The 23,076-nt window shown below is 42.1% G+C and overlaps 2 protein-coding genes across 3 annotated transcripts; one reads left to right on the forward strand and one right to left on the reverse strand.

Moving 5' to 3' along the window:
* On the forward strand, positions 1–6,559 carry LOC124219193 (vitellogenin-like). Its single transcript, XM_046626444.2, has 6 exons — positions 1–114; positions 347–1,065; positions 1,189–2,822; positions 2,906–3,372; positions 3,467–5,221; positions 5,313–6,559. The coding sequence occupies exons 1-6, from the start codon at positions 84–86 to the stop codon at positions 6,332–6,334; spliced, it is 5,628 nt and encodes a 1,875-aa protein (XP_046482400.1). The 5' UTR covers positions 1–83; the 3' UTR covers positions 6,335–6,559.
* On the reverse strand, positions 6,058–22,713 carry Fim (plastin-2 Fim). 2 transcript variants are annotated; one of them, XM_046626456.2, is made up of 3 exons: positions 22,417–22,713; positions 10,518–10,948; positions 6,058–10,236 (listed from the first exon to the last, which is right to left on the reverse strand). In XM_046626456.2, exons 1-3 carry the CDS (start codon positions 22,465–22,467, stop codon positions 8,823–8,825), a joined length of 1,896 nt encoding a protein of 631 aa, XP_046482412.1. In that variant the 5' UTR covers positions 22,468–22,713; the 3' UTR covers positions 6,058–8,822. The 2 variants fall into 2 exon arrangements, with proteins under 2 accessions (XP_046482412.1, XP_046482411.1); XM_046626455.2 differs by lacking the exon at positions 22,417–22,713 and adding an exon at positions 11,118–11,298.
* Between the last annotated feature and the right edge of the window lie 363 nt (positions 22,714–23,076).

Below are 23,076 nucleotides of genomic sequence, written 5' to 3' on the forward strand. Positions count from 1 at the left end.
AATGTCGTAGAGATCAATCGAATCGGTATAAAAGCCCTTGCAAAATCGGTACTCATCACTCCAACTGGACGTCAAGCAGCAGAATGTGGTCTCCTCTACTTCTGTGTCTCCTTGGTAAGTACTTGATGTATACACATTATTTTATTTGCAACTATTCAATTTTGACTTGTTGTCACAAAACTCACAAGCATAGCACAGTAATGTATTCGGATTACATCATAATTGGTGAAATCTATTTTTTTTTTATGATTGTAAAAGTTGAAAGCTGAAAAATCATTGTAGCTTGTAATTCGTCAAACAAGATTGATTTTAACATGTTTGAAAAAAATCCTTCTCTGTCCTGTAGTTGGAATCGCTTCCGCGGCCAATCAAAATGCCTGGAAGCAAGGTCAAGAATACACCTATCAGGTGCGCGGTCGCACATTGGCGGCTTTTCACCAACTCGAAGATCAGTACACCGGTATCGCGTTAAAGGCTCAGCTCAAGTGTCAGCCGAAAGGATCCGACTCGTTGAGCTGTAGCATCCACAGTCCTCAGTCCGCAGAGATTCACGCTCAGCTACCTGGTGGATGGGATTCTCCTCTACCCGAGAAGAAGACCAATTTCCAGCAGTTCCCGCTGAGCGAAAAGCCATTTGAGATCAAATTCAAAAATGGCGCGATCGACGACCTTATCGTTGAGAAGTCTCTGCCAGTCGACCAGGTCAACATTATCAAGTCCATCGTCAGTCAACTTCAAGTTGATACGCAGGGTGAGAACGCCATAAAATCTCGCTACAACCAGGAACCCGAAGGTAACAACGCCTACGCCACGTTCGTGACCATGGAAGATACTGTTACCGGCGAGTGTGAGGTCTTCTACGACGTTAGCCCTCTGCCAGAATTCGTGCTCCAAACTAAACCGGAGTTGGCTCCATTCCCAAATCTCAAGGGAGATGGACAGATCATTGATATTGTGAAGACGAGTAACTTCAGTAACTGTGGAAATCGTAGGAGTTACCACTTTGGTTTCAGTGGAGAAACTGATTGGGAAGCTGGAAGCAACTCCATGGGTGATCTGCTCTCTGTAAGTGCATATATTGACTGTAAATATTTTCGACCCACTTGTGCACCGGTGCATATTAATAGAGGGGGGCGTTTATACTCAAATTTTTATCAACATATCTAAGGGGGTTTTTCATTGTTGCAGAAATCGTCTGTCAGCCGTGTGATTATTTCTGGAAGTCTGGATCATTTCACCATCCAGTCATCGGTCACCACAAACAAAATTATAGTGAGCCCGACTATTCATAACACACAAAAGGGTATGGTTGTCAGCAGGCTGAACATCACCCTGCAATCAGTCGATTCTGCTTCTGGAAGCCCCAAATCTCCATCCAACCCAGAGTCTATGGATGACCTAGTGTTCATCCCTTACAGGGAAAACGACAAACGTCAGCGTAGCTCAAGAAACAGCGGTCGTGATGATGACGACTCCTCATCTTCTTCCTCTTCTTCCTCTTCTTCCTCTTCGTCAAGCTCTAGCTCTTCTTCGTCATCCTCGTCTTCGGAAGAAAACGGTCACAGTCAGGGTCGGCCATCCAAACACAACTATGGTCGCTACCCGAATCCAAACCAGTACAATGACCAACGTGGACATCGTCAAGCTCGTGCAGCTAATGATGACTCAAGCGATAGCTCTGACTCAAGTTCCAGCAGCTCAAGCGAAAGTGACAGCCTTAGTAGCAGCGAGGAATACTGGTTGCCAAAACCTACCTTGCAAAATGCTCCTGACCTTCCCATGCTTTTCTTTGTCGGCGACAAAGTCACTGTAGATCACATGGATCTAGTTTCCTACACCAAGAAACTCGCTGATCAGATCGGCGCTGAGCTTCAAAAACCGAGTAGCATCCCAAAGGAAGATACCCTTGAAAAGTTTGCTGCCCTTTCTACCCGCCTACGTACCATGAATACGAAGCAGATCGAGCAGGCCGCGTCCAAGATGTACACACCAGCCTCTCAATGCCCAGGTGATAAGGATAGCAAAACCCAGAGTATCAAGTGTGCTTCGTGGGCAGCCTTCCGCGACGCAGTTGCTCAAGCCGGTACTGGACCTGCGTTGGTTGTGATCAAGGACTGGATTTTATCTAAGAAGGTCAAGGGTTTTGAAGCTGCGGAATTGATCGCCGTATTGCCAGCGACCACCAGAGATCCTACTTCTCAGTACATGGATGCATTCTTTGAGCTTGCCACCAGCCAAGAAGTCACCAAACAAGCTTACCTCAACTCTACAGCAATTCTGGCTTTCGCAGATCTCGTACGTGAATCGCAGGTAAACAACGCCTCGGCCCATAATCGCTATCCTGTGCACAGTTACGGTCGTCTCTCCCCTAAGAACAACCCAGCTGTTCAAAACAAATGGATTCCTTACCTCGAGAATCAAATGAAGAGCGCTATCCGTGAAGCTTACAGTCCAAAAATTCAAGTGTTCATCCGTGCTCTTGGTAAAGTCGGTCACCCTAAGATGCTCGCTGCTTTTGAACCATACCTAGAAGGTGAAGAGGATGCCACAAACTTTCAACGCCTGACCATGGTCCTCAGTATGGCCAACTTAGCGGAACTGTACCCGAAGCAAACACGCGCTGTACTGTACAAGATCTACCAAAATACTGGTGAATCTTCTGAAGTTCGTACCGCTGCAGTCTTCCAGCTGATGAAAACCAAACCACCCGCCAGTATGCTCCAACGCATGGCTCAATTCACCAACGAGGACACGAACAACCAGGTCAACTCTGCCGTCAAGTCTGTCATCGAATCGACAGCTGAACTTTACGATTCTGATTAGTAAGTACCCAAAGAATCTCAAAAAGAGAAATAATATTATCAGATTACCGTAGTAATGACTCATGGTGACTTATTCTTTGTAGCTCTGCGAACGCACGTGCTGCACGCGATATGCTAAATCCCGAATACATGGGTATCCAGTATTCCCGAAGCTGGCTTCACGATTATGTTCACGAAGAGTTGAACGCTGCTTACAAAGCTAGTCTTAGCTGGATCGGAAGTCAGGACAGCATCGCCCCTCAGGCTATATTTGGTGCCTTGAAACGTAACAAAGGTGGATTCGTAATGCCCACTAGTTTCTATGGTGCCGCGGTATCCAGCTTTGATGATTTGCTCGACGTTCTCTACGACCAATACGAGAATGACGATGACAATGCCCAGAAAGGCAAAGGCAAGTCCAGCAAGTTCAGTCCTCAAAACATTTTGAGTGCACTAAACATCCAAAGCGATGACGACGAAGAACTCGAAGGACATATTTTCATCGACGGATTCCTTCAATCCGCCCGTTTCATGGCATTCGATAACAACACCATCAAACAATTCCCCAGCTGTAAGTACAGTACATAATTTGAGAAATGTAGTTTTCCTAGATAACTTAGTTTCTACTTCGGCGAACGATTTATCATGGCAATAAATATTTTTAGGGGTCAAGTCAGCCGCAGCCTCTTTGAAACATGGCCAGAAATTCAACTACACCAAACTGTACAGTGACAACGAAGTGACCGTCATTTTCCCAACGGCGATGGGTCTGCCATTTGTCTACACCATGAAGACTCCTTCTCTTGTACAAATCGGCGGCGAAGTACGTGCTAGAGCACACCCAGGTGACTACAGCGGCTCCTCCCATGAGATCTCTATTCCTGCTGCGGTGAACGCTAGTGCCCAAATTCATGCCGTCTACTCCAAAAAGATGATCGCACGATTCGGTTTTGTCAACCCCACCAGCCACCGTCACCATATGGCTGGTTACGATCAGAACTTCCAAATCAACGTGCCACTGAGCGCTGAAGTTGATTTGGATTTCGAAAATAGCCACATCCGCATGAACCTTGAGCCCATTGACCAGGATAAGAGCTATAACCTTGTGCACTACAGCAGCTGGCCATACACTGTTCAGTACGATCTTCTCAATGGAAAACCAGCTTCCCAACAGGATGGTTACCAGTCCATCGATGATGACGATTCGGAAGACCGAGAGTGGTCCTTTGGAGATAAGTCTACCGGTTTTGTGTTCCGTTTCACAGCTGAAAGTGATGATGAACCTGAAAAGCTAAGCAATTGGGCCTTGAGGATGGTTGAGTCTGAAGATCCATTGGCATCTTACATCTTCTCCTCAGACGTAGAAAGCATCCAACAGTCCAATTACAATTTGATCTGGGATGCTAAACAAAGCAGCAACGATGCCGTAGAACTTACGTTCTCCTACTCCGATTACACGAAGGGACAGAGCGGCAGTTCAGCTTCAAAGTCAGCTTACCAACACCCGGCAGGCCGTAAGAGCTCCGCTGACGATGATAACCAATCTTCCGACAGCAACGCCTCAGCCCCTCAACCCCACAGCCGCGAACCTGACAGTGAAAAACGTCAAGAGCAGTTACTGAGGGAGGCTGCCTCCGGGATCAAAGACGCGTATGCCCGGGCTTACGATTTCGGTGCGGAATTCCAGGGTAAGAACAAGGCGCAATTTGCAGCCACTATCGCTGTGGCCAGCAGCTTCGTTGACGATAAGAGCCGAGTCGTCTTCTATTACGGCAGTGACCCTGCACAGCAGAAGAACTACGAGGTCTGCATGTCCGCTCAAAGCTCGAGTCCTCAAATCCCACGCATGAACTTCGCCCAGGCATTGAAGGCCGAGCCAGCAACCAAAGTCGCAGTTGACATTAAATTCGGTGAAAACTGCCAGTCTGGCGCAAGAGTACAAATTAAAGGTAAATTAGAACAGTCCGACGAACGCAGAGAGTATCTTCAAGATGACCCGATGGTTCTGCAATGTGCTCAAGAGATGCAGGAGGGTAACAACGTTCTGCCAGCTTGCCGCAACGCTACGGCTCGCGCAAACTCTTTGGATGAAGGTAGCTTCACCATCAAGTACCAGCAGATTCCCGACACAGTAAAGAATATCACCGCTAAAGCCTATAGCATTGTTCGCCACCTGACCTATCACTACGCCTACGAAAACTATGTCGATCCCGAAAACCAGGCTGAAGGCCAGATCGATGTCGAATACGAAATGTCACCCGACTTTGAAAGCCTTAACGTAACCATGAACGCCCCTGGTTTCGACGCCAACATTACAGATCTGGACATCAGCGCGTGGGCAGCTCCCCTCCTCGCCATAGACCCCGTTCAATCGGCTCAGCGTCGTTTTGGAAGGGAAGTCCTTGCCGGGCAATACAATCGTGAGTTAACGATACATTCGAAAAGCATATTCAATCTTTTTTAGAGCGCATCAACGCCGCAACATAACGTTCTTGTTGAATTCATTTACAGCAACTTGCGTCATTGACCACTCTGCCGCATCTACTTTCGACAACAAGACCTACCCTATCGAACTTGGCAACTGCTGGCACGTTGTGATGACAGCCATTCCCGACGATGACGACGACGACGACGACGATGAAGGTATCTCCGACGATATGGAAGTCAGCGCAGTCTGCCGTGATATCAGCGACAAGCAAAGGGAATGCAAACTGGTTCTCAGAGATACCGAAATCCACATGTACCCGAACAACAACCAGCCCTCCATCAAGGTTGACGGCCAATCTGTCCAACTTTCAAAACACGAAGTCTACCGCTACGACGATGACGACGACGACGACGACGAATACGATTTTGAGGCTTACCTCGGACAGCAGGGTGCTGTCGTGATTCATTCTGAGACATTCGGCGTCAAAGCGGCCTACGACGGACAACGCATGAAGCTGGTTCTAAACAACAAATACCGCGACCAGATCCGTGGACTTTGCGGAACATTCACCGGAGAAGAACATGACGACTTCACCACTCCAGAAAACTGCATCCTGAAGAAGCCCGAGTACTTCGCCGCCAGCTATGCTCTTACCAATGAAGACCGCTGCGAAGGACCTGCAAAAGAGAACGCACGCAAAGCTGATCAAGCCAAGTGCTACCGCAAAGTCCTTCTTTTAGGTAATGTCGTGAGCGACCAGGATGCCGGACGTGGAAGGAACATGGGAAGTTCTCGCGGTAACAAACATCAGAACTTTTCCGGAAGGAACAGCCAGGCACGTGGCAGCTGCACGACCTATCGAACCAGCGTGACTCAAGAGGGTGGCCAGGTGTGTTTCTCTCAGAGGCCAGTCGCCGCCTGCGCTCCAGGCTGCAAGCCGACCAGCAAGCAGCAAAAGACCGTGAAGATGCACTGCGTTGAGAAGAGCAGCTACGCCGATTCTCTTACCCAGCGCATCGATCAGGGAGCTCACCCTGACTTCAGCCAGAAACCCCATAACAAGAGTACCAGGATTTCCGTCCCAGAGAGCTGTGTTCCCGCATAGATCACATCTTCGAAAGTACGGCGTCTCATCACTTATCTGACGTTGTACACTGGTGGTATTTTATGACGACTGCAATACCTATGGACATGTGTATAGTAGTATAGAACTTACAATGTTATCGAATATTTAAAAATTAATTCGAGTGAAAGTGAAAAAAAAAAAACGAAATTACAAAATTACAAAGTTCATGTATTTATATTGAATAAAAATTTTCATTGCATATCACGTGATCGCTTATGAGCTGTTAACTTGTATTCACCTTCAAACTTATAATTTGGAAACAAACTCAGTTTAATAATATCAACAGTAGAAGATTCTATTTTTTTAGATAATTTTGTCTTTATTTAAATTACAATTAAATTACACCTACTATTTATACCGGCATACGAAGAGACGAGCATTGGCTTCGACACACAGTCTGAATAATTTACTCATAACAATTTATGACGCCGTTCAATTGTCTCATTGGGAAATATATTAGGGTTCGCGATCTTGACGTACGGATTACTTAATTGTATCTTTCCAGTCTTCCTCAAGATCACCGGTTTAATAATTTTAATGAATTCTAATCGAAATCAAATCATGCTTCTGCGTCGTAGTCGTAATTGAATTGTATTCACTTACAATGATTGGAATAATCAATAATTAAGAATCGTTTTGTCACAGTCAAAACGTTGTGGATTATCGTCTCGTTCTCATTGTAATAGTTATGCATGCATACATCATTATATTTGACTAAAAATGACTAAAATGTATTTTTTAGCCAAAACTATAATAAAATTTTCTTTTTAACTCTTAATTTTCAAATAGCAAAATTGCAATATGCCCAAGACTCAAGAAATCTCTCACTTTTTAAATATGGCCTTCGTCTACAGCTCGTATACGACATATGTGGCATCTAATATCATTAGAGCCTATTAGTTTAAAAAAATATCGCTGGATTTTGATGAACGAAGAAAAAAACATTCTTGATAGACAAACCTGGCTAAATAACAAATAGTATGTTGATTAATGAAGAATTGAATTCTTGAAAAAATTTGATGTTGTAACCTTAACTCCAACCATATCGTACTAAAGAGGCTATACATATACATTGTTCTCTTTTGTCATTTCATTGTCAATCACAGAAGGAACGACTGGGGGCGGTGGGGGCTATTTCTTGTCTGTATCCACGTCCGCCGACGTTATATTTCCTATGATAGAACGAACACAAAGAAAGAAAAGGAAAAAAATACAATAGAAAACAGCAGTACATACAAATTACTGTGAAAAATGAAAAATTTGGTTCAATTTTTTGTTTAATTCCCGTTCAATTGATAAGGCAAAAAATTTTCGCGACTGTGTCTGGGAAGTGACTTTTGGAATGTATATCAGCAATGCACGCCTCGCTGATTAAATAGAAAACAAGAAAGATGTTTTCATATGACAAAAATTGATGTATAAACATCCATAAATTGATGAATATTGTAATTTGCCGCGACACTCTCACGTTCATCATACAAATATATGGATATCAAATTCATATTTACGTGTGAATTAATTAATTACCATTGTTACATTTTTACAATAAATGTTTTCTTTTTAATATTAATATTATGATATTATGTATTAACGTATTGGTATATCAAAGTAAGTAGCGATGAAATTCGATTTCAAAGTAAGAACCAATATGTGTATATTAAAGTATTCGTTTTCAGTTAAACTGACTGTGAAACAGAGAGGTAACATGCAATAAGTGCAGGTTTCAGAATGACATTGATTGTACAATTATTCGAATTCTGGTCTTTAGTATAGAGTTATTTTAAATTCTTCAACTGCCAGCCCTAATCTATTATTATTATAGATTTAGTAATATGCAGCAGTACAAAATTGGAAATTGTGTATGTAAATATAGCCTACTATTGAATTCTGGAGGAACATGATTATCATAATGTGGGCACAAACATTTCGCCCATTAAGGTCCAGTGAAACTCGACTTTCCTCAGGTGTACAAACCCGTTGTAAAAGTTTAACACGTGTACTACGATGCTGTCGCCGCACAGTGTAGCATTACTAAAACGTGAAACACTGTACACTGCGAAGCATTGCAACGAGGCAAGAAATATCCCGAATATTGTTACAAGAGCAATACCTATTGTTATTATTCTTTAGATGAAAGATTTTCGCAACAAAATATCCTGTGAGTAATTTTTCGCTACGAGATACTCTTGCACGTTTTTTCTTTTCCTTCTTGTTATACAATTTTACATTTTCGAAACACACGATGTCATGCTGACGCGATAGAGAATATGTGACAAACCCGATTTGGGTGTTCGCCTCTCATCTTGATAACGATAATTAAATTATCCTAAATATATAATAATATCGTATGTACAATTTTTACGTTTAGTAGCAACAAGCCATGCGGGAGGCGGCGGCGTTGCTCCAGGGATGGTTTGATGTGTACAAGATAACATACGCGGTGTTGAAAAAAAAAAACCCCGCTTCGTTACTGGATGATAACGTCGCCGTTGTTCGCCTTGACGGAGTCCATGTTTGGTACGTAGTCCAAGGCCATTAGGCAGGCAAAAACTGTCATCACCATTTTTGGTTTAACTTCCGTGATGTCTTCGGGCAGGGCGTAAACCCTCGCCCCAATTTTACGGGCCATGGATATCGCGTACTTTGCGTTGTCCAGGTTCTCCTGCTCGGTGCCGCCCTCCTTTACCAGCTCGTAGTTTATGATCCCCGGTTTTATCGTGTCAATCAGGTCGATAACCACCTTCGCGTCGGATATGCTGTAGTCCTGAAAACTCTTAATGCTGCTGCTCTTCCCCGCGGCTTGAAGCTTCGAGTTGACCCACTGAACGATCGATTTCTCAACAATCGGACTGCCCTGGTTCCCGGCCAACGAGGCAAGGATCGATAGAGTGTAAGACCTCATCAGCTGCCATATTAAAGCCAGCGTCAGAGTCGCGTTGCCGTCGTTAATGTCCTGCCCGGCAATACCGACAAGCGAGAAGTTCATCTGTTTACCAAGGTCGACAGCGTAGTTGCAGTTCTCCAACTTCTCCATGAATTTTCTGAGCTTGGTGAACTTCTTGTGAACCTTGTTCCAACTGACCGTGCCAGGCTTGATAATGTCGTAGAGTTGGAATATCACCAGACCGTCGGCTAAGTCGGAGTACAGCCAATTCACATGGGGCGAAATGCCCAGCGAGTTCATCCAATTTCTATACGTTTTTTCCTCCCTTGTTTCCTCCAGTGATTCCAGTCCTTCGATCACGGTCTCAGGGTTGTCCAGGCCAGGATGGTTGTTGAACAGATTCGCAACGAAGGCCAAGTTGAGCTTGTAAATGCCGTTGACGACGTCGCTCGGGGTGACGAAACTTCTACAACCAAGTTTCGCGGCCTGCTGCAGCATTATCTCCGCCCTCGTGCTGTGGTTCGGTTCCATCAGAGCCTCCAGAGTCACGTCAGCGTCTGCCGGAGCTATTTGCTTTATCAGATGCGAGTAGATCTCCGAATCGGTGATGTCCGACTGGAAGTTGTTGCACCTTCTCGCTATTCCGGCATTCTGGAGATGATGGTTCACCCATCGCAGAAGTATCGCCTCAGGCGACAACTTCAGTAGGTCCTCGATCCGCTCTCCGTCCTGCAGCAGCGTTGTCAAACCTGGACAGTTCTCAAGGGTTATTTGATTGAATAATCCGATTCTGATTATCTGCCACAAGAGTCCGAGGACTAGGTGAGGTGATCCTTTCGTCAAATCGTGTGCGTCAATGTTTATTATGTTGCAACCAATTGCTTGGGCCGATGATAGAGCTAGCGTCAGGTTCTCATGCTTCGTGTAGAGGGTCAAATTCTTCTTGTTTATAGTCCTTTCGTCGATCGTGTCCGGGCAGGAATGGTTTATAATTTTACTGTAACAAACGCGTTTTAAAATTAGACATGCACTTCAACTGAATTCGTCAAATTATAAAGCGGATGAGTCATGGCATTTTTATTGCCAAATCCGGAGGGATTTGATCAAGACTTTTCAATATATCGAATATGAAGAGTAAGCCGTTCATGTAACAAATGGATTAACTACTCAAAACCGCGCCTCTTTATCTGATAGCCCTGAAAATATGCTTTATCTTATCTTACAATTAATGGTGTACACGATTCTTTCAGCACTGCGTGTCCGACAATCTTGACTTACCACAGGAGTATTCCATCCTTGACCTTATCGTAGAGGGTTTTTCCTTCTGGATCAATCGGCAGGAGATGTTTGAGGTCCGGATCGTAGCCCAAGTTTGTATTTACCCAGTCGCTGAAGGCCAGCTGCTCTTCCAGCCTTACTGAATGGGTCGTTCCCTCGCTCGAAGCGTCAGAAATACCGCCGAGAGTTTCCAAATTCTCTTTCTTAGATACAACTTGTTTGAAAGTAGACCCAAGCTCGTTAGCTTTCAGCTCTTTGCATAATTTCTCGAACTCCTCAAAGGACAATCGTCCCTTATGCTCCAGTCTCTCCTTGTCGTCGTACTCTTCAATCATTTGGCGAACTTTGTAGCCGGGCATTTTGAATCCGCATACGGCCAACGCTGTTCTAAGCTCAGCCAAGTCAATGAAACCATCGCCATTTTGATCGATCTGCAACAAATCGGTAAAATTGATTCTCAAATAATTCACATCTCTATAAAATCATCAGTCATGCTAATAAACTATTAATCTCTATCATTGCGAAGGTTTATTGACTGTCTGCGAGTCGAATGTTAATTACTAGAGACAACACGGAGGGACGATATCAAAAACAACTTACTGAGTTAAACAGATTGAAAAAATCTTGGAAATATTCGTCCATGACATCCCATTTTTGCATCGATTGGATCTCCATTGTTACTATTATTGTTCTTAAGCACTCTGAATAATTGTATTACTAGAAGACAAGAATTGAGTAAAATGTTCTCGCGGAACTCTACCGAATTGAAACTTGCAAAAGCACTCAGTGAGTCGACAGTCGGACAGACACAGCTGCTTATCAACGTTATCATTGATACGGAGGTTCGATGAAAAAAAAAAATTGAAAAAAAAATACCGGGAACCAATACACTTCTAGTTTTTATTACAGCACCACGCACATACGCGGATAAGACAGAGTATTACACGATTGAACAAGATTTTATCAATTGATGGAAGCTGTTGATTAAACCTTGATGTTTGGAAGTAGGTATCTTTTCGTATGAAGTACGCTCGGTCATTCGCAAAATATTTTTTACTATGCGGGTTGGGAAAGAATGTACAATTGGGGTGAATGATTTATTACACATAATGCCGATCAACGGAAAATCTTTGGCTATCAAAGTTAAGGGGGAGGAGAAGAACTGTTTTGGAACTCGGTCATAGTCAGCGAATACAAATCATGCCGTGTAACTGTCGTTGTCATTTTTTGCGCGGATGCAAAAAAAGAGAAAAAATGGAAACTCATCGACGTAGTGTTTGCTCGGATCATTCTCACTTCAGTTTATCCGAGAGAAACGAACTCTCTGATACAACGAACTCTTGAAACGAGGTTACAGACCTGGCCTGTCACCAAGGACAAGGTTGCGCGGTGGCACGTGGACTAGAAGTTGACCAGTAGTTGCCATCTGCATTTGAACAGTGCTGTACAATCCTAGATGATTTCGGCGTTTTTTTTTTGTTTTTATTCTTCGTTTATAATCGCGAGTATCGCATGCTCTATAATAAATACGAGATTTCGTCAATCATTGAGAATAAACGAGATTTTAGAACAATTAGAATGTGAGCTATAACCTATCTGCTGGAAAATCATCACACCGCGTGACACACGAAAAGTTTGGATAATCTTACATCGGCGTCCCTTAATCGATTCCGTGATGTCCGACTTCAAATGGAGGGCAAAGTCTAAGCTCGATTTGAATCACAGTTATTCGTAGTCAGTAAAATATATAATAATATATTTTTTAACATTATTTATTCATGATTTGAAATTCGTCTTGCGACCTAACAATAATTATTTTCCCGCAAACGATTTCTGGTAGGTATAGATCTGTGAACAATTCATCAGTTTTAGTATAACCGTTAGTCTGCGATCAGTTGGACAGCGGTGTAGGTATATATATATATATATTACATTATCTTTCACTCGATACGATAATTGGATGTTTTTCAGTCGGGATCCTTGCGATTTTTCTCAGGGTGAGTCACTCCTTCGCTACGATGAATAATTACGAATTGTTTAAAGCGAAGACATCGCACGACGAGATCGGAATTTCTCATAAACACACTTGTATCATGAACTATACTAGCGAGGTCGTCGCGCGCCCGATGACGCGATCACAACAGTTTGAAACGCATTGATGCACACATGTGTCTGTGTAAATCTCATCCACAGCTGTAAACACGGATCGAAAAAAGTATAACGAATCCCGCTTTGTAACGGTTTTTATTGTTCCAATTCCAATCCCCGTTGTAATCACTCTTCTCCACGCTTCGAGAAAAATTCCGCCCGAGTAATATGCGCAAACATGAGCTGTAATTATTATAATATTAAGCAGGGTACGTTAATTGTTATCTGAGAACAATACGAACGAGTAAAATTCTTCTCAGCCCTCAATTAGACTCTAAGAGGTTATTGTAAAACAGTGCGAACACTAACTGATCTTTCTGATTTTTTTCCCCATATGTTCTTGTTTCAAAGTAGTTTTGAAAATTAGAATAACATCAACTACTCTCAATGATAATCCGTTGACGCATTACAGGAAAGTGAGAGTGTCCCTGCTATTGATCAATATTCGAAAGTCAGTCAAACAACATAGGCGGTAGATATGCGGGAAAGCGCATATATACAGATTGTTACTGCATGCATTATAAGATATACGCAAGAGCCATTGAATACAAACCTAAATACGACTGAACTGATTGTGAGCGAAAATTGGACTTGGAGAATTTGACCATGTTGAAGTTGGTAACGTTATCGTAGCGACTTATGCTTATGAAAAACCGTTATTTCACCATTTTGGAATAGTTTGAAATTCAGTAAAACGTCATAAAACGAAACATACTCATATTTCGAAGTCCAATGTTTCGTTACGGTAACGTTACTAACTTCAATCTCGTAGAATTTCAATTCTCTTTTGTGATTATTCAAAGCCATGTAAAGTCAGCATAGAGAAGAGCGACGATGTCGAATAAGCAAATAGTCGCCAATCCTAACTTTGACATAGCAAGTGGGCTGCAGATCTCAATGTAATTATATCATCGCAATGACGCAAGTTCTTTAATGAATGCAAAATAAGACACAAGTCGAGCCTACGCATCTCTTGACGCCAAACTGGCAGTGGAACGTTTATGACCGGCCGTCCTACGCACCCAATTGTAAGACTGCTGAAATCTGCCTGACTTTTCAGTTCGATGAAACGTGCTGTCGTTACAATTCTGCAGCTCTCTGTATTAGTTTTTCTCATTCTCTCCACATAAGGTTCTGCTGACCATGAGATGACTCCGCAACATACCTTATCCTCGCATGTCTTTTTTCATTGTAAGTAAGTAAGTGTGTATGCGTAAGTCTGACTTCTGCATCACGATCAAACAAGACTGTTCGTTCAACAGCTGATAAATTGCACTGTCAACGATGCGGACTAACAGTCAATATTAATATCCCATACAACGTCACAAATTTTCCGATAATTTTTACTTCACACATGGCAGTGGCTGCAGTACCACGTGGACGTACCGTGGTACATTCACTCGTCATCGTGACACTACGCACTTGTTCATACATTCGCGGCCAATTGATGTTTCCGTAGATAAGAGTTTAGATCCTTTCTTTAAACGCTTCCTGAGTGGATCTTTATTGGATAAAACGGAGCCACCAGCATCTTGACCCTACGTTTAATTAAGACCAGTCGTATTGTTGCCGCCTCTCTCAGGGTTCATTCATAACATCAAACTGGCTTCAAGTTACCAAATGGAATAGGTATGCCTATTGCGTCGCACCTCGTCGGATTGCTCATTAAAACAATCCATTTATCCTCGGATGAGTCAATGCCAGAGGCATAGGGCGGTGTTTCTTTGTCAAGAAATAGGACATACACACTACATTTACCTCCACTTAGTGTGCCAAACACAAACGAGAGCGGTTTCAAATTCACTAACGACAACAGGTGTTGGTATGTATTCAATTTTGTGAGTGTGCATCGAGTGTTGTTACAGCGTGATGCAACTCAACGCAATTACATAGGAGTTTTAAGCGGGCATGTGCTGTTGCAGTTGCTCGTCTGAGGAATGAAATCGGGGACGCCTGGAACTTAGCGTCATATACATATATTGAAGAAAAACGAAATGAACGATCGGAAATTCTGGAAATTTTCAACGAGATGTTAGAACTACAAATACTGCAAATCTTTTTTTCAACAAGGCACCGACTTCACGGACGTGAATTATGATTGGAATGGTGTGTAACGATGGTGTGTAAACATTTTTTTAAATTTATTTCCCGCAAGAAAACGATACCCTGTATTTCATCGGTATCGTATCATATTTTTTAACACCGTTTTTTACTCATTCACGACACCGCAAATGTTACTTAATACATGCTATGTGGCACGGTACAAGGTACTCGATCGTAAAAACCGCGTGCGATATACGAAGTCGATTTCATGCGTGAAGTGCACATGAAGTGTCGTTATAGAAACAGGTACTAACGATAAGTGAAAAAATAATTTAGAGTTTCGTACAGCTAAGGTAGATTGTGGTCTTTGTCGTTAAGGAAGCCAAAAAGTACAAGGAATTAGAAACGAAACTAACAATGAACTTGACGCTATTAAACCAAAGTAACGTATTCAATTAATTAACCAATTTTAACTACTACTACTACTACTACTACTTCTACTACTGCAGTAAGTTTCCTGCACGAGGAAACAAAGGAACCACGGCATAATTACAAGTACGTTCTCAAAGAACCATCGGCCAGCACATTCGACGCAAGGCTTTTAACAAGTGAACTACGCCTAATCCCTGAGAAAAGTGTATACCTTCTGTAATATCATAATGTTGCGTACCGTAAGCGTGAACCCTATTATGAAGAAAAACGAGGTCGGGCGAACCAGAAAATACGAAACCATAGCCTTTGGAGGTAGCTGATCAATGGCTGAGGTCAATACCTAACAACTTCGCAACGCTGAAGTTGGTGACGTTAGCGTAACAAAACGTCAGAGGAGAAAATCATTACAAAGTACCGAGTGACTTTCAAGGAGTTGACTAGGCGAAATATATGAGTATGTTTTGTTTATCGTGATTTACTAAATTTCAAACACTATGCTAAATGTGCGAGGTAAAGGTTTTTCCTAAACACGTATCGTTACTAACTTCATCCTCATACAACTTCGATCAGTGAGTTAAACGCTCAGAATGGACAATACTGTTGAACGGGAAAGTCGTCATGGTCAAACAACGCACACGTCATCCGTGGTTGATGGAACAACCTGCAGCCAAAGATGAATCATATCGACGTGAAAATCAGGTATATACCTAGTGAACAACAGCAGTGATCTCTTAACCCGGATTCCATAATTCGTCATAACATACCAGTTCGTAAGTACCGAAAGAATGACTGGCTCTCCGACGGCAGGCTATCTCTCACAACTTCGTCAAGTATCATTTTGATTAGAAGATACTCCCACGTCCGATCATTTCTCCATCCGTCCGAGCATCCGTATAATAATATACAGAAACGCGTGAGTAAGCGAATGATAAGAGAATCCCGGCTTTCTCATTCTCGATTAGAAACCAGGGAACGACGACCTTACACGACTAAATATGGTTTCAGCTGAGAAGTGCTCATCGAGATGAGGATGAAGTTAATAACGTTACTTTAACGATGCATGTTTAGAAAAAATCGTTTCTTCGCACCCATGGCAATACCTGAAATTTGGTAAACCATGTCAAACAAAACATACTCTTATTTGGAAAAGCCAACTCCTTGAAAGTCATTCTAAAGTCGAGAACTGATGATATTTTCCCTAATGTTTCGTTACGTCAACGTTACCAACTTCAGCCTCACTCATCGAGCGCATACGCATGAAATTCATATCCGCAGGTCATCAGTTTTCCTGAATTTCACCGTTCAAACGGGTTCTGGATTTTGAGTAACTTCATCGCAACGAAGTCATGTTCAGGGTGTGGTGGTATAAGTGGCACGCTTCTCAACTCTGATTTCAGGTTCACGCAACCGAGTATTAAGTGTTGTTAAAGCACCTGTTAAGCAGCGCGTAACTTACGGTACACGAGACTATTTTTCAGCATCACGTTTCGCTTTTGTTTTCTGTTGCAGCACACGTGACGCGACTAAGAAAAACTTAATAGCCCGTTGTGCTCGTCCTCCGATATTACAAGCTGCACCTTGACACGAAAGTGTTGTAGTTTTGCGGTTGAAGAAGCGCGCGAGGATTCAATATTTTATACTATACTTAACCCTGTCATACATTTTTCCTTCCATGCGATTCACTTGAAATTTTGCGCACATGAGCTTTTAGGATCGCTGATTACGAATCTGAACTCAAAATTCCAAAATTCAAAATGGCTGATCCAATATGGCGAACAAACAATAGTAACAACACAAATTTTGACAAGATTCTGTAGAATTTTTCGGTGTGTATTAAGTTTGTGTAAAAATTGGCTTTCGAATTGCATCGTAGATTAGCAGAACATGCTTTTTTTCGTGGAAAAGTACGAATTCCAACAATTTGTTTACATCTGCTACTTTTGCAATAAATCAATAAATAAGTTTTATATTTTTTTTGACTTTTTTTATATTTCTAGATTATATCATAATTCGTACACAATAGACCCTTGAAAGCATAAATAATATTTGACCATCATTTTTATTTTGTAAAACCTATTCCGTACCTATATGGAAATTTCCTATAGGTACTGAAAATTTCATTCCGTAAATCCATTCAATCGATGAAAGAAGACTCGAAATATCGAATGTATCAGAATTTGAGATTGCACGATCAACTCTTACCGACTTAACGGGAAGCCTTTGATCTCGCTCACAATAAATTACGATAATTATGAGTATTATTAAAAGATTAATTATACAAGCAGTTCGGATCAGTGCATAATTTTGAACTCAAGTGATTGTAACGTTGAAGTACTTCTGCAGAGGAATTAATATCTTTTTTCTGCTAAACCACGATAAGAACCGCCACGGGAAGTGCTTGCGATAGACGCGGATGTAATTATGGGACACTTATAATACATACATACATACATACATACATATACATACATGTATATATATGTATATATATGTATGTGAATCAACGCGATGATTGCTAGACGAGTAACGCAGTCTACTAGGTTTCAGTGAAACCGGTATAACATCGCACCGCCGAAATACGAGTATCGGGATTGCGAAATTTTTTCTGAAATCGTACCACGACGAAAGACGATACATCCGCTCTGACTCAACAATTGCGTATAAGAGCCTTCTGCATCAGGGCTCTAACTCCCAATTAGAATTTTCCGTTGCTCAGTGCAAACGCAGTGTAAGCGGTAATTTAAAACTGCGTTCAACAGGATCCGTGCGATATATTATACAGTGGGCGAAACTACAGGTGCAAAGATTGAATTCAATTAAACTGACACAACTTTTGAATGGATCAGTTGCTGCGGTAATAAATTACCGAGATTCACATAGTTACATTGATCACCGTTACAGAGGCTGATTGTTTAATTACTTTCTTGACACTGCACAAATTTCCGGCACTGATATACGGTCAATATAAAGCACTTGCCGCTACATTTTTTTTTTTTTTTATTGGAAAGTAAACTTGATACGTCTTCATGCGTATGATACGTACAGACGTATACGTATAAGTTTGTATTCAAACGTTTACAGGAAATAACAAAAAATACCACAGCTCTCTTCCGTTTGAGGTTTGATGTTCTTAATAATCAATGTTTAGCGCGTCGATTTCTCCTATCGTTGTTACGCCATCCTGACACTCCCACATCGCTGGTACACAGTTCACATGAGAATCCAGGATGCAAACCGAGGATGTTTACGTGTGAACAGTAGCAAACCATCGCGTATTGTGCTCAAAGTAGGTTGTCGGAGAGTGTTTCCCATAGACTATTAGACGGGCATCCAGGAGGTTCAATACACCGTTGGGGAAACTGTACTAAAGAATGTACACAAGGATCGCTTGGATGTGAGGAAAGAAGTCGTCTCTTTCGCGTTTCTTGCGCCGTCGCTTTGAAGTGTCGAAGCGGCTCCATCGACCCCAAGGATCTCGTAAATATCCGAAATGATGAACTTTTGAGGTGAGAGACGAACGAGGAATCACAAGTGGCGCTTGTACGATCTCTGCACAGCGCACCAAGTGGGCACAGGAATTAAACGTCCTGCCGATAAACACGTGAGAATAGAGTCAGCCTGTGTATACCGGACCGGTAATCGGTCGTTGAACCGAAGTAAGCTCGACTGGCCATGCAGCCGAGGAGCCAGACTAAAATTCCGAGACGTATATGCGGCAGGATCGCATCTAAAGCAGCCCCATTCCTGACCGCTTCAATTTATCTGTCCGCTAGAATTGAAAGTCAAAAAATCGGAGTGCAGAGTCCTAGTTGCGATCTGACCGCAAACGTTCTGAAAATGCGTCCTGCATTCTTTACTCCAGAGATCAGGAGACGAAGGGATCGTTGATTTCGCTCGCAACTTTAACAGCTGATGTACCTACTCGCGGGTTAATTGACCGCGGTCACGTACTTCCAGGAGAGTGATTTTTTTTTTCAAACCATCAACGGGTGACGGATTCTATAAATTACTGGGATGGTGATAATCAAACCATCTATCGTTATACTACGCATATTCGTCGAAATCATTTTATCAACATGTTAGTCATACACATACACCGCGGAAGTTAGTCACAGAAGAGAGTCGATCGCCTGATTTGTCTAAATGAGGATGGTATTCAAATTGACCGAGGTTTTTACTTAAAAACAGATGTTGAACTAGATTTCTATCCTTTCCACGAGAAATGCGGTTACCCCATTGTGTGTGTACGAGTAATTATCAGTAGCTAATCGCAAATACACTGCAATTACGGTACGCCAACATTCTTTATTTACTAGACTTGTTTACATGTGCTTGTGTGCTCGGAGTATAGTTTGCACAATATTACAGGGATTATCTGTCTTTATTTACTTTCAAATTCTTCAATTACCATGTCACAATTAAATTTTCATTATCAAGGTTCATTTGTCGTCTTGTCGAGACCGACGAAAGCTAGGAAAATATTGTTCACAAAAATACTTCTCTCGTTTCTCGGCATACTCCGCATGTAAGTTTCGGTTCGACGGATCAAAGCTTACAATTAGTGTAGCAATAGTAAGCTCTTGTGTTTATAGTTTTTCTATCTGGTCTGTACAAACTTTTGTCCGCTTCGAAGCGGCAGGTATACCACAATTTATATATACATATATGCATTGTACGAGGGAAAGGTCACAACCGGTTTTTGAAAAGAGGAAATAAAAAAAAAAGATATGAATATGAACAAGGAGCAGCTGAGAATAAAAAAAAGAATGGCACGTGTCACCTGGAGCAAGAACGTAATGTGATTCCTCTTCACCCCTTGCGCTCAAAACGAGACTAGCTTGTACATGTGCGATATTTACGTGAAAAACTCGAGGTACAAATAACAACCGTTAATTTTTCTATGAAAAAAAAAAACAAAAAAAAAAAACTGCGAGATCCTCGAATCAGTCTTGGAGTCCTAAATACGACTCGAAAAGTACTTGAAAGTGACAAAATTAGCAACGATTTTTGCCCCCGCGACGCAAGTGCGATCCGGGGGATCAGCCGCTGAAGACACGTGGTACCAACCAAGGCTATAAGGATCACGGTTGCGTTCTATTATCTTCCATTCCTTTCTGTGTTCTTCTGCGTACGTCGAGACTTTTAAAAATATCTACTCTATGGAAACTAGGCGATAAATATCTATGTATAGCCCTCGGCTTATGACTCGATAAGAATAGTTACCTAAGCTCGATGGATAAACATACTTACATGTATTCAACCATTTACGGTCATGCAGACCGCGTACCTCGAATCGAATGAGCCATGAATTTTGTAACAACATACATAACCAAGCAGCAATAAAACAACGATCAGTCATTTGTACGTTCAATTTTTTTTGGTTTTTTTTTTTTTTGTTTTTTTATCAACTTTTCGAACCAAGTATTATGCTACACCAATTTATAGTGCCAATAAATCATATTACACAGGCATTCCGAGCAACATTCGAAGCGGGAAATAAATTTTTTCCTGCAGAAAAATGATGCCTATCTTCACATGTCGCGAATAGAAATGAAAGTAGAATTTCAAAGGAAGCCTATTTTATTGATACCTACCCGCACGTAGATAACACGAAATATATTTTTTCAATTAAAGAAGATGTTACATGTTAAATTTATCCAGGCAGTCTGTATTTATTACAGGTAAACAGAGGAATTTAATATGGCCGAGGTAAGAATAATTAATGGAAGAAAAATGAACACTATTTATACGTCAACTTTTAGCATAACAGGACTTGTATAACATGTTGTATCCCATATTATAATATATCGCGTATATATGTGACATTCTAGTTGTGAAAAGAGTCGTCATTTGAGGAATGTGACTTATTTTTATCATTCATTTCGTTGCATACTTTGCTATTTCAGGTGATACGAAACACTGTATATCGTATCGGTATGCAAGTACAACATTGCGTTGATGTGTCATCGCGGAATGGTGTATACCTTACATATGTGTACGCATACATATATATATATTTATATGTATATGTCACTAGCGTATGCGTTCTAACAGGTAATTGGTAGTAGGGAATAGTTCAAGGAGACTGTAGAATTGATATTCAATGCTCACCGCATTGTCACCCGTTCGAAATACAAGAAAAGAACAATAATAATGATGATAATAAAAATAAAAGGAATAAAGAATAGATGAATAGAACAGCGTCAGCTAGTTTGAAGAAGTATAATTATAGACATCTATTTGTGAATGGGTGCGTGTGTGCTATTATGCTATCATCATAGTTGCCGAAATATTTGCAATTTTTTTTTATCTGCAGTAGGCAGATTACATTTTTTTCACACACCTCAGACATCAACATTACAACCAAAGTTGAATCTCAAGTTCGATCCGACACATGTGAATTATATACGTGCGGATTAATTATTTTTATCGCTGTTCTCTTCGATTCGCTTTTTGTCCAACAGAATTCCAACGTTTCAATTTACAAAAAGTCGTGGCGGTGACAGTGCATACTTGATTAGTTTAACAGTAAATCGCACTGCTCACTCGCAATCAGTGACCGAAAAACGACTATTCAATCTTCGGCTAGGTAAACTCTATGTTATCGTAGAACTTGTATAAGATAATTTTTTTTCGCAGTAAAATCATCGATTTTTATGATAGCGATTAACATCGCTCCACCTTTTTACTGTACAAAGGTAAATTCGTTTAGTATTGCTGATAATATATAAGGAGCGTAACGGCCATTTTGTACGAATTTCGAAATTGCGGCACTCTTAATATACAGGAATTGGAGAAATAAAGGGTTACCGGCATCGTTCCCCACCTCCGGCAAGAACCCGCGATCATCTCCCGATGATTTCGACGCATGCCCCAATCCCCGGGGTTATCGACTGTCATAATGGCAGTCCACGAGGATAACCCGGACCCGGCGCCTGGCGCCCGCCCAGTGCGCCAACAATGGGTTGAATACACGCTCGAATATCGCAGAAGGTAGGGTACGAGGGCCGGTAGGAGGAATAATTGCTGAATCGAAGACGGCTCGCGAGAGGAAGGGTGATAACGGTAGCGATCAATATACATACATGAATGACAAGGATTTAAGTTCGTGCGAGAAGAGCGGACAGAGGTACGAAATGGTATGTATCATACCTATATAAATGCTAGGGGGACGGCATTGGTACAAATAAAAAACGTAAAAACGACGCGTACCTAGATCGGGGGTAAACAAAGGAAGAACGCGTCGATTAATTGCAGTTAGTCGATTTCAACTCACCGCTTGAAATTGTTCGAGGAGTTCCTGTCTGTCGTCTATAGCGGTCGCCATGTTGTTAGCTTTTGGTAGTGCGCGGCACTTCTCGGTGGGTTCCCCTTGGCGGCTCGAACCGGATAGCGTTCCTTCACTCCGGGTAACAGGAGCCTCCTGCAACGTCGTTCCAGCAGCGAGCCACTCTAGAAACTGCGTTTCTGCTTATAACGAGCCGGGCAAAGCGGGACCGACACTCTGTCTCTGCGCACGTCGCCACACGCCGCCTCGGATATGACTGGATCACTGGATTTTACTCTGTTCCGTATTCGAACAACGAATATACAGCTCCGACCACCGGGACGCGGCATGCGCGTGTATACGTACACACACGCAAACCGTAATTTATACCGACGTCTCGCAGCCACAAACTCACCACTGAGTCACACTTATTATCATGCACACATGTGCCGGACGGATCGGCCACCACGAGTGTCAATAACGTCGTATGGCACCAGTATTCGCATTTTTGTTACGATCGGTACGCGCTTTAGTTCGGTGTTCGTGTATTATACCTGCATTGATCAGATACGCAAAGATGCGATCAGACGACGAGATGGATGGCCGAAAGCCCGAAGCGCGGGATCAGACTCACCCGGGTGAGGGTCAAAATCTCCAAATACCGAAAAG

This window comes from Neodiprion pinetum, chromosome 5 (assembly GCF_021155775.2).
Source record: "Neodiprion pinetum isolate iyNeoPine1 chromosome 5, iyNeoPine1.2, whole genome shotgun sequence".
Classification (NCBI taxonomy): domain Eukaryota; kingdom Metazoa; phylum Arthropoda; class Insecta; order Hymenoptera; family Diprionidae; genus Neodiprion; species Neodiprion pinetum.

What these genes read in the sequence shown, in the direction of transcription:
- Fim (XM_046626455.2), bottom strand. Translation starts at nt 11,192, where the DNA reads ATGGAGATCCAATCGATGCAAAAATGGGATGTCATGGACGAATATTTC. An exon ending in TTTTCAATCTGTTTAACTCA is followed by an intron (nt 10,949 to 11,117) that starts GTAAGTTGTTTT and finishes GATTTGTTGCAG; the next exon opens with ATCGATCAAAATGGCGATGG. An exon ending in AAGGATGGAATACTCCTGTG is followed by an intron (nt 10,237 to 10,517) that starts GTAAGTCAAGAT and finishes CGTTTGTTACAG; the next exon opens with TAAAATTATAAACCATTCCT.
- LOC124219193 (XM_046626444.2), top strand. Translation starts at nt 84, where the DNA reads ATGTGGTCTCCTCTACTTCTGTGTCTCCTTG. An exon ending in TCTACTTCTGTGTCTCCTTG is followed by an intron (nt 115 to 346) that starts GTAAGTACTTGA and finishes TCTGTCCTGTAG; the next exon opens with TTGGAATCGCTTCCGCGGCC. An exon ending in GAACTTTACGATTCTGATTA is followed by an intron (nt 2,823 to 2,905) that starts GTAAGTACCCAA and finishes TATTCTTTGTAG; the next exon opens with CTCTGCGAACGCACGTGCTG.